The sequence below is a fragment of the Erithacus rubecula genome (genome assembly GCF_903797595.1).
Source record: "Erithacus rubecula genome assembly, chromosome: 4".
Classification (NCBI taxonomy): domain Eukaryota; kingdom Metazoa; phylum Chordata; class Aves; order Passeriformes; family Muscicapidae; genus Erithacus; species Erithacus rubecula.
In genome coordinates this window covers 15,111,168-15,127,632 of record NC_136686.1, presented here as the reverse complement: position 1 = coordinate 15,127,632, position 16,465 = coordinate 15,111,168, and the positions used below count along the sequence as shown (strand labels likewise).

The window sequence follows — 16,465 nt, the reverse complement described above, 5'->3', positions numbered from 1 at the left end:
TAATTTGACAGAGAAACAATGGTGTGACCGCGTCGGAGCGGAGTCAGTTTTGTCCCGCTGCCTAATCGGTGGCACCGGGACCTTGTGCTAATGGTGGTGGGAGAGCAGCCCCAGCCCAACGCCCCGACCCCACCGCTGTCTCGCATTCGGGCTGCCTTGACCATACCCGAACGCACTCATTCACCGGCGACAGGGAAGAGAGCAGGTAACGCTGCTTCCCGCTTTCCCGAAACAGCGGGGGAATCCTTGCGGCCGCCCCCCGCTCCCGCAGCTTGCCGGGCTGCGTCTCCCCGCGCTTGGAGCCGCGCCGCCGGCGCTGCGGCCATGGCTGCGGCAGGCTGAGCCGAGCCGAGCCGAGGGCGCTGACACGGCGGCGGAGGGCGGGAGGGTCCGGCAGGGAGGGGGAGCAGCCCCGCAGGCGCAGCGCCGACATCCCGGCGCGCCGGGGCCGGCTCGCACCGCTCCGGTAGCTCTGCCGCCGCCGCTTCCCCCGCCGGCAATGCCAGCCCCGAGGCCGCTGTCATCTTGAAGAGCGCAGGGGAGGGACCGCGTGGAAGGGAGGCGGCGGTGCCGGCGCCGCGGGAGGAGGCGGGCGCCAGCAGAAGCATCTCCGCGGGAGCCGCCGCACGAAGGCGCGCTCCCGGCCGCCCCGCTCGCCGCCCCGGCCTCCAGCGCGGCGCCGCCGCCCCGGACAGCGGGGCGAGCCCGCCCGCCCGCTCGCCAGCCCAGGCGCCCCCGCCGCCGGGGCCGCCGCAGGGCCGGGGGAGGCGAGCGCGGCCTCGCCGCGTCCGGGCGGCCGGCGGGGGAGGAGGGGGCGGCGGCTGCGGGGCGGACCGCGCTCGGCGGCGGCTGCCGCAGGCGGCCCCGACCCCCAGCCCCAGCCCCAGCCGCATCCCGGCGCCGCCGCCGCCCCGGGCCGTGCCGGTGCCGGTGCCGCCCCTCGGCCGCGCCCGCCCCCTGGACGCCTGCTCGGCGGCGCGGCAGTGCCGGCGGGGCTATGGCTGCGGAGGAGGTGCTGCAGGGCGCAGACCACTACAAGAGCGAGATCGAGCGGCTGACCCGGGAGCTCTCCGAGACGACCCACGAGAAGATCCAGGCGGCGGAGTATGGGCTGGTGGTGCTGGAGGAGAAGCTCACCCTCAAGCAGCAGTACGATGAGCTGGAGGCGGAGTATGACGGCCTCAAGCAGGAGCTGGAGCAGCTGAAGGAGGTGAGCCGGCCCGGGCTTTTGTCCGGCCCCGCCGCCGGGGCTGGGGCAGCGCGGGGCGCCCCGCGTGTGCCCGTGCCCGGCCCGGCCGCCCCGCCGGCGGGCGAGCGGGGACGCGCGGCGCGGGCCCCGCGGCGGCCGCGGCTCCGGGCAGGGGAGGAGGGTTTTCCCGGGGCCGGGGATCAGCGGGCACCGTGGAGCTTAAGGGCGGATTACACGAGATCGCAACCCCCTTGCCCTGAGAAATTTCCGCGGGGCCGCGCTCCGGCTCCTGCCGGCGGCAGCCTCCACTTGTGGGAACAGGCGTTTGCGGCAGCGGAGGGTCCCCGGTCCTACCTGCACCGCATCGCCCAAGGCTCTTTCGGGAAGAGCAGAGGAAACGGTGGGATGAGAGCTGGGCCAACGCAGTGCGTAAGGAGTTGGGATCTCTGTAAACAGCTGTCTGCAGTGCGTGAGGGGAGAGACAACTCCTTTTGAAGTTATTTATAGACCCGCTTTATTCTGCCACTGAGGGGAACCGCTGCCTTTGGAGGGGGGTATATAACACTCTCGAGGTCACCCATCAGTGGAAATTAAACTTCTGCGTCATGCTGAAAGGGTGAAATATTTGATTGGAGGGGTGATTTGGGATTATCTTTCAAATGTGTTTTTGTATGAAGTTAGGTGGGTGTTACACTTCACCTTTCAGCTCTGCTAAACGTGACTGAAAAATCATCGGCCTCCCTGTGTTCATCCTTAAGGGAAGTAACTTGAGAGTGGTAAGAGTCCGTGGGAGCTGTGGAAGGGCTGTGTGTGCACACATACGCAGCACTCACAGCTCTGGGCTTCATGCTGGTTATATGCCATCCCAGAATGTAACTGGATAGGCTTTGGAAACAGAAGGCAAAGCATCAAACAGATATTCTCCCAGGTTTAGAATGTCTCATTTTGTTCTACAAAAAACCCGAGAACAAAATGAAAAATCACCTGCTATATAGACTGTGCAGAAATTGTGTTAGTATTTTTATTAGGAATCACGAACATATTCCATATGGAGGGAATCCACTTAAAAACTTAGATTATTTATTTTTCTATTCTTAAAAATACTAACTGGTGCCCTTTCAGAAGTATTTTTAATAAAATAAAGGTTTCATTTTACTTGCAGGTAAATGAGTTATGCTACAGACTTGGTTCAGTGTCCAGAAGAGTTGAGAACATTATATTTTCAATATGAAGAATAAAACTGCTTTTCAGAAAAACCTATTGATCTCCTTAAACTTGATCTCTGACTCACTGCCCCCCTGAGCTTGTGCAGTAGGCTCAGGACTTTTGTAACCAGTAATCACAGAGTGAGGGATAGAGATACATAGCTTGGCACTAGTATGAAGGTGGTGCTGTTTGAAATGACCTGACAGTAACAGAGGAACAGAATTGAAAGGGGAAAGTGCAATGCAGCTTCTAGGGAAAAAAGAAGAGGAAGAAGAAGGAGATAAGCAAAGCTGCATCTAGCTGTTATCCCACCATAATCACATGCAAAAGAAGACTGATGGGAAGCCAGGATGACACATGGGTGCATATAGCCACAGATAAAAGAGATAGTGCAAGGAATCGAGTTGGAATTATGAAACTAGAGGGATTAGTCAATGCAATTAATTGAAATCAAAGATGGGCACAAACTCTCTCCCTGTTTATCTCTTCTTGAAGTCAGTGGGATTGCACGCTCTGCAGCCCAGAGTATCTCCTGTGGGGCCTTCGTGTTGTGCTAGCCACAGCATGGATCCTGAGGGGATATTCACAGAGGGAGGAACAGGAGAAATCCTGTAGCTTCCCTGATGCCAAGCAAGAGTGGAGCTTCTCCAGTTTCCAAGCCAGACCCAGGGCTCTCAGTTCCAGAGCCCTCCTTAGCAGCAGGTAGGGCATTTCCATCCCCCACCTAGGCTGCAAGGAAATTTTTTCTTGCTTTTAACCTTTATAGCAGAAACCACACTGATTCTTTCTGCACATGCACCCTGCAAAGGAGAATTTTCTCTTAGCCCTTGCTGTTGCTGTAATCTGTTTTCTGCTCCTGTGTTAGCACCTCCATTGTGGTAGTTCAGCACAAGTCAGACCTGTAACAGAGAGACAAAAGCAAATGGTGCCTCTGACAACACCAGTGAGGCAGAATTCAGGTAGTTCAGGCAAACTGTCCTGTGCAGTGTAGAGCTGGGACTGGAGGATTCAGTCTGAAAGCTCTGAAAGGGGCAGAGAAGTTCAAAGGCACGTTTTTGTTTTAGTAAAGCACCATCCAAAATGCGTGGAGGAGGGTTTTTGTGTCCTTACTCCAGCAGGCCCTGGCAAGAACATGCTGCCCAGTGGTAGGACATCAAACACCAGGATGGACTGACTGACTAACAGGAATCTCTGCTTTGCTCTTACTTCACTGCATTTGCATCCTCTTTGAGGCCATTTTGGGACATAGAAATTAGGCTTCAGGTTTGTGCTAGAATGAATAGTTAGTCCATTCCCAAGGAATAGTTGGTGCAAGGGAGTGGCCAGAATTATGTTAGGACAATTACCTCTCCTTCTGCAGACCTTCTCTGAGCAGATTCATGTACTGATGTTGACTTTTTCTGAGGCAAGTCTTAATTTCTTAACAGTTTTAGTATTGATTTCCTGTGTTCTGTTGTTAGGACCTCATTGTGTTTATTACTCAGCTGAAGAGCTGCCTATCTTTAAGTACTCAGCCATGGTTTGGCAAATTGGGATCTGAAGTCTTCTCCCATCCTCCATGGCAATTCAAAACTCCAGTGGACTTCAGCAATCCTTTTCCATATAAATGGCAATACCTCAGCTATACAATAATTCCCATCACTGGAGAGTGAAATGGGAAACTAAGGCATTACAGGATGTTGAAGTAAAAGCAAATTATAATATATTACATTAAATATTAATACCTGTGTACAGGATGTATGCTATCCACCCTGTAATATGAATTGTTTTAGTAACCTCTGATGTTCTGCTGTGTTCAGAGGTCTCTGCTTTAGCCCAAGATATTGATGTTTGGGCCGTAAGATAAATTTATGTTGCAAAAACACTATTATTATTGAAAACTTTATTAACTTTAATAAGATTTGAGGTTTATTTTTTTTTTTCTGTATGAAAATGATGTTTCTCCAGTCAATTACATCTTGATCTAGCAGAATTTTGGATCATTGGTGAAACCTTGTACTATTAGGGCCCCTGTTCAAAATATTTAGCTGATGTGCCTTTCAATCTAGAGTCCATAAAAATTCAGATACTAAGACTTGTTGCTATTAGCCATGGGATTTCATTCTCTTGCTGAGTTGGGAGTTTATTTATCATCATATTTTATGCAAAACATCTTCCAGTGGTTTTGTTCTATCTGGTCTTACATGTTCACATTGCATTTGCTGTAAGAGTAATGTAAGAGTAATGTGTGTTGTTCTATTTCTTGTAATGGAAGTGTAAAATGGCTGCATATTGATCTTCCTGCCTGTTTTGCTGTAGCTGTCCCTGCTTTAGCATGCAGGTCTCTTCCAACCTCAGCCATTCCATGATTCTCTGATCAGCTACTGGGCACTGGTTGTCCATAAAGATTTTAAAGCAGTCACATCTGTTCATGATTAAATGGGGATGGAAGGCTCTGGTGTCCAACTCTGCAGGAGTTAGACCTGGGAATTCCTAGCAGAGATTTCTCTTTGGGAATCAAATCATGAATATGGCAGCTGTCCCTTTCCTTGACTCTCTCTCTGACTGACTAATTTAGGCAATGTCTCACTTGGCTTCTTGGCTTTCATGCTTTTCATTCTGTGGAGACAAACTCTTCTGCTGGGTTGCACATGGCACTGGCCATCTGATTTCCAGGCAGTTTGGTGCTTGCTTTATTAATACCAAGTTATCCATGGTCAGGATTGGAAAGCAGGCTAGTGGTGAGTAGCCCTGTCCTTGACAGGTGTTTGCTTTCTTTACCTCACATGAAATGTTGTATCAATGATTATGGAGTGCTTACTTGGTTTATTAATGGGGCTTTCAGAAGTAATTATTGGTCTGTGTCTGAAAGGGTTTTTTGATGAGTAGAGGTGAAGGTCTCTCTGGCAGCTTTTTTCTGTTCTGCTCTTTCTTGCACTATTTCAGCACAGGTGACTCAATCTCCATTTCTCCTCTCTTCTGAAGTGACAGTGCCCTCCACCTCTCCACTGTTCTCCAAAAGCTCTTGCCCTCCTGCTCCTTGAATCTGCTCTGCCTCTTCCATCTTTGAAGTGTACATTTGGTGGGGCTTCTCTGGATCCAAAAAGGCTGGAGGAGGGGGAGACTCTTCTAAAAACATACCCCAAATACAGCCCTCTTTAATCTGGATTCTCTTACACACCTGTCTACATCACAGGAGCTTAGGAAAGTGTGAAGCTCATAAATCCCACTGAGATGTTCTAAATTCTCCCCAGAGCTGAATGTGTTCCAAATAGGGAGCTTGGGAGCTGTGAGCTGATGCCATCTCAGTATATCTTTACACCTCTTTCCAGTGACAGAGTCCGTGGGCTTGTGTGGATGAGGTAAAACATTTTCAGCATCTCATCCTGATCTCGCTACTTTGTCCTTGGTGCCTGCTCATGTTCACTCGGAAAGGCTGTGCTGCCCAGCACCCACTCAGAGATGAGGTCATTCACTTTTTACAGGCTGGACACTGACTGACTGACTGACTGACTGGGGGTCAGTCTGTGGCAAAGGATTTGGGAATCCTTGAGGACAGCAAGCTAAATGTTGGACAGCGGTGTGTCCCGACACAGAATTCTGACAGCATCCTGGACCTTTAGTAGCAGAAGCAGAGCTGGGAAATTGAGAGAAGTGATTATTGCTTTCAGACTGGCAGTTAAACCACATTTAGAAAACAGCATCCAGTTTGGGCTCCCTTAATATGAGAAAGACATGAGTAAACTGGACTGCATTCAGCAAAGGACCATCAAGCTGGTGAAGAGCTGAAGCACTTTCCCTATGAGGAGAGGCTGAGGGGGCTGAGCTTGTTCAACCTGGAAAAGAAAGGGTTGGGAGGCACCCAGTATCAGCCTGTCCAGACACAGAAAGTTGTTGAGATGTCAAAACCAGGCTCTTTGCAGAGGTGCCCTCTACCTCTAGCTGGAGACCTGTCACTAGTGGTGTCCCCCAAGGGTAAGTACTGGGGCATCAGAGGCTTGGATGAAGGGGCAGATGCCTCCTCAGCAAGTTCACTGCTGGCACAAAGCTGGGAGGAGTGGCTGATACCCCAGAGGGCTATGAGCCCTTCAGAAGCATCTCAATAGAGATGGGAAAGATGGGCACAGAAGAACCTTCTGAAATTCAGAAAAGGCAAGTGAAGGACCATGTACCTGGGGAGGGATAACCCCATGCACCTGGCTGGGTGCTGACCTGCTGGGAAGCAGCTCTGTAGAGACCTGGGGGTCCTGCTGGACAACCAGCTGCCTGTGAGCCAGAAAAGTGTCCTTGTGGCAAAGAAGGCCAGTGGTGTCCTGAGGTGCATTGGGAAAAAAGAGCCCTGCCAGCAGGTCGAGAGAGGGGATCCTGCCCTCTGCTCAGCCCTGGTGAGGCACCTGGGGTGCTGTGTGCAGCTCTGGGCTCCTCAGGGCAAGACACACAGAGCTGGAGCAGGTCCAGCAGAGGGTGACAGAGATGAGACTGGAACATCTCTCTTGCAATTCAGGCTGAGGGAGCTGGGTCTGTTCAGCCTCGAGAAGATACAATGAGAGGGGACCTTATCAATGTCAATAGTCTCTCAAGGGAGGGTGTCAAGAGGATGGACCAGGCTCTTCCTGGTGGTGCAGGGCAATAGGACAAGAGGCTTTGGGCAGAAATTGTTGCACAGCAAGTTCCACCTTAACATGAGGGAGAAATCCATTACTGTGCAGGTGACTGGAAGATGTTGCCCAGGATGGTTGTGGAATCTTCTTCCCTGGAGGGAGGGGGGTTGGACCAGCTGATCTCCAGCAGTCCCTTCCAACTGCAGCCATTCTGTGATTCTATGAAGGGTGGGAAGATAAGAGAGGTAAGTGACATAAATGGAAACTACTGAGTTTCAGACTGAATTTAAGGTAGATCTGTTTCCCCGTGAGCACGGGCAATCCCACAGGTTGCCCAGAGGTGTCATGCAATCTCTTTCCATGGAACTTTTCAAGCCCCAATGGGATGCAGCCCTCAGGAACCTGGTCTGAGTGCAGAGCTGGTCCTGCTGTGAGAGCAGGTGGCACGAGGGGAGAAAGAGGGCAGCAAGGGGCCTTGAGCAGTGCAAAGTCTCTTAAGGGTCCCCACTGTACATAGTTAAATTTGAGTGGTGGTTGCTGTGAGTTACCCTATACACAGTAATGTCCTGCTTGGAAACAGTGACTGTCAGGGGGCTCACAGCCTCACTTCGTGCTTGAATTTCATTTTCTCTTGCTTATTATTAAGTCTGCAGTGATCCAGAGTTACTAAGGGTGGTGTTTGGTATGCTCATCTCTCAGCATGACAATCCTAAATCTCCTTCTGCCATTCCTGCCCCTGTTCTGGCTTTCAGCTGTGCAACTTCATACTGTCACAGCAGGGTAGGAAACTAACCTCAATTATAAATAACTGAGGAGGGTTTGTTGCTGTCTGTAACAAGATTGGTTTCATCATCTGACTCACAATACCTCCCAGTGAACTGTTTCACCTTTGCCTAAAAGCACGAGGAGAGGAATGAATGCAGAGGGAAGAGAGGGGTGGGATGAGCTGCTAAAGCAAGTACTGATATTACTGATATACTGAGAGATGCTCATCAAATTACATCAGGATTGCTTCCTCCAAGAGGAAATGAATCCTGTGCATTAGCCTACAGAAAACATAAGCAGCTGGAATTATGTTAGGGGGAATCAGGACTATTGTTTGGAGCTTTGGCAGCATGCAAAGAAAAATGTAGGTTAACCTTTAGGTTTTTTTTTTTTTTTCCAGGGACCTGTATTCCTAGTTGCTCTCAGTAATTGTGTTGTACCCTTAGCAGTCAGTACAGATGAATATGCAATATTAGTCCTCCTATAATATCCAGCCCTTTAGCAGGGATGGCCAGCCTTCAACAGTGGGGGCTCACATATTCACAAAATAAATCTAAACAAACTTCAGTTTGATTTCTCCCAATAGTTAAATTATTTTCTTCATTTTACTATTTCATCAAATAAATCTCATTCTAACCTGAGCAATTTTGTTTGAATCAGTCATCTGGATTGAACTCCTCAGAGATAAATGGAAGTTGCAACTGGATTTTATGTAACTGGAAAGTAAATTTTCCATAGATTTTCTAGGAAATACTGGATTAGTACCAAATTTAATAAGACTGATTGAGGTGTTAATGGGTGAGCCAGACATTATTATGAGCAATGTCCTGTGTAAGGCTTACAAATGTAAAATTGGGAGACACAGGAGAGATTTTAATCTGAAGGTGCACATCTGTTTGAAATCCGGCCTTTTTGTAGTGGAGTAGAAAAGAAATAATTTGCTACCATCTTTTCACCTTCCTTTAGGTGAAATGCTTTTCCTTCCCTCCGTGTTGCCTAGTGGATTTTCTTTCTCAGGGTGTGTTTGTGCAGTCTGTGTGTCCAAAAGCACTCACAGTGAACACCTGGCTGTATTGAAAGTGCAAAGTGGCAGAACAATGTGGAGAAAGTAAGATTTGGCATAAAACAGGGATTTGTGAGCATTCATCATGGTAAAATGAGGAGCATTCCCAAAGTCAGATAGAGTGAATTTGCACCTGGGCAACTTTTACATACCTTATATAATTGGCAGTTGGAGGAAAATACATGCAAGATCATGTGTTTTTCTGACTATACTGAGGGCTTCTAGAAGAGAAGCTTTCTTCTTGAGATTGAATGTGTTTTCCCTTCAGTACCTCATCCTCTCTTTATGTTTTTGCATCAGTGTTTTCTCCATATGGACAATGAGAATAAAATCCGAATCCTGCTTCCCTCATGTCTCTGCTACATTGTAGGGCTTTGCCTCTGTTACAGATTTCCCTTCCCTCTTTGTTTGATACCTGAGGGGGTAATAATTAATTCCGTACAATTCTCTACTGTACTTTTTTGGTTTTTTTTTTTTTTTTTTGGGAGGGATGATTTTAAATTATAATGGCAAAGACTGAAAAGCATAAATTCATTTCTGCTGAGCTGTCTTACATTTGTTCCACGACTTTAAGAGCCCTTTCTTTTCCTCATATCCTTGAGAAATCAAAAACACTCATTTTATGTGGGAGAAGAGAGAGTATTTTCCTAATTTAGGGGAATTTACATAGTGTGTAGAGACATGAATGTGCCCTTTGTCTCTTTATCACTTGCAGCACTCACAGCAGATAATTATGAGAAGAAACCAGCAAGTTTTTTTTGTGAATGCAGTCTGTGAGTGCAGACCAGCTACAGATGGAAGTAGCTGGGACTAGTCAGAAGGTAAAAAATGTGCCTGGGCAAGGGCAGGTGTCTAAAGCTGAAGTAGGCAGGTAGAAAGCTAGGTTGCAGATTAGGGTTTCATTGGGGTCTCTACTTCTCTGCAGAGGGTAGTATTAAAAATAATTTTGAGATTATAATATTTATGTTTCTGAACTTCTTTCAGTATCAAAATTTAATTAACATAGTAGTTAAAAGAAGGAGCAGGCCACTGTCCTAAATCTATGGTTTTGGGACAGACCTATGAGACATCCAAAGGCTTTCATTATGACTGAAATGCATCCAATTCCATTTTCTTCATCTCCCTTAGGGTTCCTCCCTCTGTCTGCTGCCTCATTCTCATTCCTGTACAGTGTTTATCTCCTGTTCATGATGGTTTATATATACTTCCACATTTTTTTCCCCAGTCTTTGCCGTGTATCTTGCTTAGTCTTCCTTTGCTGCCCTCTAAGATGTGGAACTGAATTTTTTGTATTAAAGAGCCTTTTTGTTCGTTTTGTGAATGCAAGAAATGTGGCCATTTTTGGCAGACTGGGCCTTCCATATTATGCTCAGATATTGTAAGGTCATGAGGCCTTCCTAGAAATACTTCACAATGTTGTTTTAGCATGGACTGAAGATGAAACAACCAAGGATTTATCCCCTCTGCTTTGTAGCAGCCTCACCATTAAAATCATCTTTGGACATACCACTTTTAGGGCAGCTTTAAAATTGGATTGGCTGTGTGGATGCATAGGAAGGAGACACCTTTCCATAAGGGTTTAGGAAAGCCAACCCCCTTTTACAAAAACCATATAGTATGGTTTCTGGAATTATTTGTTAAGCCCAGACAAGACATCTCATGCCCACTGAGATTGGTCACTCTGGATGGATTTAAACCCCAGTGTACTGAGAATGAAATAGAAAGTGCTGTTTGTCATCACTGGCTAATGGCAAATTCCCACGGAGGGAAGCTGCAAGTTGCTAACAGCTTCAGTTTTAACTTCTGTTTTGGATACTTAGAGGGGGAAATCCAGCTCCCAGTAGTTATAAAGTTCAAATAGATAGACAAAATCAAGCTTTGAAGGATAAAGATAGGAATTTGGGTCAGGCAAAGGAAACAGGTGGTTTGGTGAAATAACTAATTTATAAAAGCTTGGCTGTTGGCCAAGCATGAACACAGCATGATTTGGATTTTGTCTTCTCAGGACTGGAGTATTGTGTACTCACACCCACAAGGCAAGGTGCAGGATGTCAAACTGCACTGAATCCTGGCCCTGCCCAGAAAGGTAGAACTCTTAACCTTCTGTAATTTTTTTTCTTTTTTTTTTGAGTGTTAAGAGAACTGGAGCATTTGGTCTGGAGTCAGAATTGGATTAAAGTGTCTGTGTAGTCATTGCCTCTGGTTCTCAATTTGATGGCTAAGCCAAGATACTTAAAATTGTATTGTCCAACTTGAATCTGTGATTCTTTCTATTAAATATGTGCTCTCAGTAGCTTGTAGTTCCTATAATAAATAGTATTAATGCAGACAAGCTTTTGGGGCCTTTTTTTTTTTAGGTGAGTAGGAAGAGTTTTGCCCATGCCCTAAATATCTCATAGAGCTTTTACAAAGCATTAAAAGTTTGCATAGTTCTGGATAATTCCAGGTGACTGCACAGCAATGGCAAAATGGCAGAGCTCACCTGAGTTTAGTTGAAGGGAACATTTGCATTGTCCTTTCTTTCTTTAATAACTGCTTGTAATTCCCACCTACAAACAGTTAGGAAAGGTTGGATTTAAGCATCCCATGTGAAGAATGCTGTCTCTGACAATATGCCCTCTACTCAGGGTTGTGCCTAAGGGTCATCTATAGCAGGTGTGACTTGAAGACCGAAGCTGAGGTCCAACCTCCATGGGTAAGTCAAAGACAAAAGGGAACAATGATTTATAGTTGAATCTCTGCCTACCACCTGCTGGCAAACAGCCCTGTCATCAAGATGCAAGTGATAAAATGTGTTACAAACTGAGAATTCAGATTTTTTTCCCCACCAAAGTAGGAAGAACTGGCATAATTATAATTATTGTGTCTCAGGCATGTGCTTTTGTTCTTGCAGTTTGATGCGTTGTCATAATTTTGCTGAGCTTCTGTGACTGCTCATGTGCATGCACTTGACCAGCCCCAAATGTGTAAGAGCAAGGTGAAAAAACCCTCACAACCAAACACAGAACACAGCAGAAATCTGAAGGAAAGAGTTTTCAGCTGACATGGATCTTCCATCTGCAGTAAGCTAAAAATGTGCACTAGATCAATTTCTAATCCATAAAATCTCGGTCATAAATCTGGGTCCTTGGTGACAAATTTTAAAACAAATTGTAAGGATATGGTACCAAGGACTCCTCTGTGAAATAAAAGTGTATGATATATAACATTAGAGAAGAGAAACAAAATTTAGATGGACTATAAAGGTCTGTGTATACCAATAAGGAAGATGGAATCTCGTGGCATTTTAGGAGTACATTACTTTGGGCATTAGGCAATTCCATTTCTTGGGCATTAGGTAAGCTTTTCATTTCTCTGCCAGATAAGGCCTGATGGTTGCCATCTGATAATAACAAAACTTTCACTTAAGATGCTAAAAGCTCAGCTGTGTAAAAATAGTAGCAAATCTGGAACAACACTGTTGAGGGACAACATTTTTTCCAAATGTGCTGAATTTAATTATTACAGTGATGCTGTAGATTCTTAGATACTTTCTATTCACAAAATAAAATCCATATTAAAGTAACAGAACTGAGTTACCAAGTTTAGATCAGATTTGGAAATTTGTCCCCAAAGCCTGTATTTCATTTGTATTAGAAAACACAGAGTTTGCTTCATTAAGCAGGCTGAGCAACTTTTCATTGAAACCTATGTGACTTCTTTTTGCCCACGTGCTTTGAAATTACAGATCACATACCTGAGAGATTATTGTGATACACACATAGGCTCCTGGTTTTAAAGATTTTTGCTGTAGTTATTTAATACTGCATCAATATTTGTAATTTAAAGTATTTTCTGTCTGCTTGCTTGTGGAGAGATATTTATTCAAGAACAGAAAATGCAATGATACCTTTATAATAGTTTTAGCACTTGTTTCAAAAGTACTTTACTCACTGTTCCCTGGGCTGATGTTTGAGACACTCAGAGTCATGCCTGTGTTTTAATGGTTGTTGAATTTGCTTTTGTAGCAGATTAGACTGATGGGAAGACACTTAAACCTAAAATGAGCTTTGTTTGTGTATAAATAACCCTGTCCCTGGATGTAACAGGAAGAGTTGCAGGTGAAAATCATGCTGTGCTCACTTTTTGTGCTATAAGGGTCTTTCAGTTGCAGGATGTTTCTTGAAAAGTGGCCCCTAGTTCCTTAACCAGTGAGAGCTTGAGTTAGGCACTCCATCTGATGCTGGGCTGGGTACTGACAGCTGCTGCTTTGTTGCCATTGCTCAAGGATGTGCTTGTTAAATATTCCAGTCTGAAGAAGGGGGTTTGGGAAAGGAGATCCTGAATTTTGCCTCAAAACTCTGTGGCAAAGATTCTTCTCCTGCCATCAGTTATCTCTGTAGCAAAAAGTAATCCACCCTTGAAAAGGTGTCCAAATTCTGATAAGCAGCACTTTTCAGAGCCTGCAGTGCAATGGTTTGTGCTGTCTTGGAGAAAGGAATTGCAGCTTTGCAAGTGACAGTGTAATGAATAGTCAAGCACTTACCAGGGCACTGGCACTGGATGGATGTTGGGAAAAGCCAGAGGGAGTGAGTCAGCATGACCTTGGCTGCTGCCAGAGGGATGAGTACCACATCCAGCCCTCCAGGGACACTGACATTGCTTGGGGTCTTTAGTGGAAAGAGGCACTGGTGAAATAAAATCTGCTGGAATAATTAACCACTACTTGTGTGTGTCTGAAAGGTGTCAGGTGCACACAGAGTAGTTGAAGGAAACATCAACTTAAGCCAGTTGTAGTTATTCAGTGGTAGTTTTGTTAGTAAGCTGGTCTAGTTCTTTGTTACCATGTGACAGGCACTGACTGTACTCTGGGAAAGAAGATACAACCTGAAAATTCAGAATGCTGCTCGTTCATGAGCTACAGTTTGGCACACTGAGTCCCAGCAGGGTGGCACAAATTGTTATTTCTTGCATGACAGTAACACCTGGGGATTCTGCCATGTCTGGCACAATGAGTTGCAGGCATATAAATAGAAGATTAGAAATTTTACTGTGGGAATAGGACTTTGTTAGGGTTTTGGTATTAAAGAATAATAAGGGGAATTTGCAGATAAGTAATAGAAGCTGTGGTGGGATAAGTTGTTCAGCCATAATTTCAAAGGCACTCTGTGACTAAATCACAAGGAAAACACAGATTTTTCTCAGATTTAGTCCAATCCTTTATCTTCCAAATCCTTCCATTTAAAAAAGCTGGTCAACCAGAAAGCCAAAGCAATCAACAGCCCTGTGCTCACTGACCAGGGTGTGCACTGGCAGTGTCCCCCACTGGTGCCAGGGTGACCAGTAAGGCCATTTAGGAGTGGGGTTGCAGTAGTTTTGCTACTTTATGATGGTCAAAACTAAAGGAAAAATGAGGATGAAAAACTCAGATAAAACTCTTTGGTTTCTCAGTTCATTATTTGGCAGTGTTTCAGTGGCAAAAGCCCTTGTCCTTAGAGATCCTCAGCACCTCATCAGAGCACCCTGTCCCTTTGTGGTCCCCCTCCCACATACCCTGCAGATCCAGAGCACATGGAAAGTACTTGGGGTCCCAGAATACATCCCCATCTCTCACCCCAAGCTGCCCTTTCTGCTTTGCTCCTTCCCCCTTTGGAAACTTTGGTTACAGTCTTCCTACTCCTTCCCATTTACCTCTTCCTGAACCACAACTCTTCTCTGCTGGGAGTGAAGTTTTCACATCAGCATTTACTATTCCCTGCAGCTGGTTGAAATATTTAATTTTTCCTTTACTCTTTCTGTACACCTAGTTATTATTCATTGCTGGTGGGAGAAACCAAATTCCAGCCACCTCTCTCTGCAGAGAAATGCATCTCACCTCTCCTTGCCTGCTGTCTGTGGGGAGCCTCACCCCACAAGTTCCTGCTGCTGCATGGGGAAGAGTAAAGTGGAAATCCTGTTAGATCCAACACGTGGGATGACCTTGGTAATGGGAATATGTGGGAAATCTTCATTTAAATCTGTGAGGTGTGACTTTGGCAGTTCTTTGGGAATTCAGGCTGGCTAAAATCTCATGGGGTGTGCTGAGCACGAGATGAGGCTTCTTGCAGAGCTGGCAGTGGTAACGTGGAGCTTGGCCCAGGAGTTTGTAGAGGGTGAGGTCCTTGGGGCAAGGCCTGCCCTTGCCCTCCTGTTTGCACTGAATGAACACAGTGAGCCTCTATTCTTGGCTGGGACAATTAAGTTCTATGGCAATATGAGTAATTAATAATAAAATGCAGCCTCTTCTGTGGATGGGCTGTTAGAAATAATTTCCTTCTGCCAGTTGCTTCTCTAGAATGTGGTTTTGAACTTTGAGATCTTGAAAGAGATAATGGAAACACAAGCAGCTGTCACAAACCTTTAGCTCTGTTTGTGTAGGCAGTGGTGGAAAATCACAAAACTAAATTCTTGGATGGTTCACTGGTTTGTGCATCTTTTGTTGTAGCATCAAGCTCTTATGCAATGGACCCCTGTTTGATTAAAGGGTCTTCTCACTAAAAGTGAGTTTCAACACTCCAGATTTTTAATAAGGTGAAAAGAAGCAAAGCAAACTACTGATCTCCTGGTTGCTCTTTACCCAGTTCGTGTATGGCACACACAGAATTAGCTCTGCTGTGCTGGATCAGGGTGCTCCAGCTGCTGCAGCTGCAGCTGTTGTTTCCAGATGTGATGGATCTGAACCCTGCTTTCATCCATGTGTCATCTGGGGCAGAAAGGTGGGATGAAACATTTGGTTGCTTTGTCACATCACAGTCCTTCAGCAGCTGTTCCTCATCCCCTTGGCAGCAGGGGTGGCATCTGGCCATGGAGATGGGCTTCTCAGTGGTGGCAGCACAGTGTGAGGAACATTGTGACATGGATCCTCATGTCCCTGTGGCTCATCGAGGTCTGGAGGCTCCTCCTGCCCATCTTCTTTCCCAGATGTCAAGGAATCTGAACTGTGGAGGCCTTCAGAGACTTCTCTCACAACTTTCTTTTTATCCTTTGCTAGACCTCTGCCTAAAAAGATGGCAGTGAATCTGAAATTTAAATTTAGGTATCCAAGGGTATGTTATTCCTCCAATTTTTTTACTATTACTAAAAAGAACCTTCTTCCTTCAGTTAGCACAAACCTGACATTTTCAGGAAGGTGACAGCTGGTGCCATGATGGTGAATATGACTGACTGAGAATCTCTCAATATCAATCATGATTCAGAGGTTTAGAATATGGTCTCCCACATGCATGAATGCAAGTATCCTTGGTAGGTTGTATCTAATGAGGTGGATATTTGTCCCTGATTTTTTTTTTTAATTAATGTTCTATTTCTACTCTGGTGACCATAGTAATTGCACTAGAATTTTGTGTTTTAACATATTCATGCCCAAAATCTCTTCTGGTGGTCAGTTTATTTTTATAAAGATCATGTCACGGCCTGCAGCCAAAAGCTAATTGCTAATACAGTGTGATTTTTATCTGTTCTCACAAGGTATGCAGAGCCAGTTACAGTGAATATTTTTTCAGGTTTTTTTTTTCAGTAAAAATATTGGACTCCATAATAGCACTGTGAATTATGATCTGAATTCTCTGCTGCAGCACCTCTCCTGAAATCAACAGAATTATGCTGGCAAAGAACTCAGTTCCTCATAGTGTCAAGTCACACAAC

The 16,465-nt window shown here is 45.7% G+C and overlaps 1 protein-coding gene across 1 annotated transcript in view; it reads left to right on the top strand.

Annotated features, from left to right (window-relative positions):
* The first annotated feature begins 557 nt into the window (after positions 1–557).
* The window catches only part of BICD1 (BICD cargo adaptor 1), a 157,955-nt gene continuing 142,047 nt past the window's right edge, over positions 558–16,465 (top strand). Inside the window, 1 exon segment of the mRNA XM_079303429.1 lies at positions 558–1,210. Within this exon segment, the coding sequence (XP_079159555.1) occupies positions 998–1,210 (213 nt within the window). The 5' untranslated portion in view covers positions 558–997.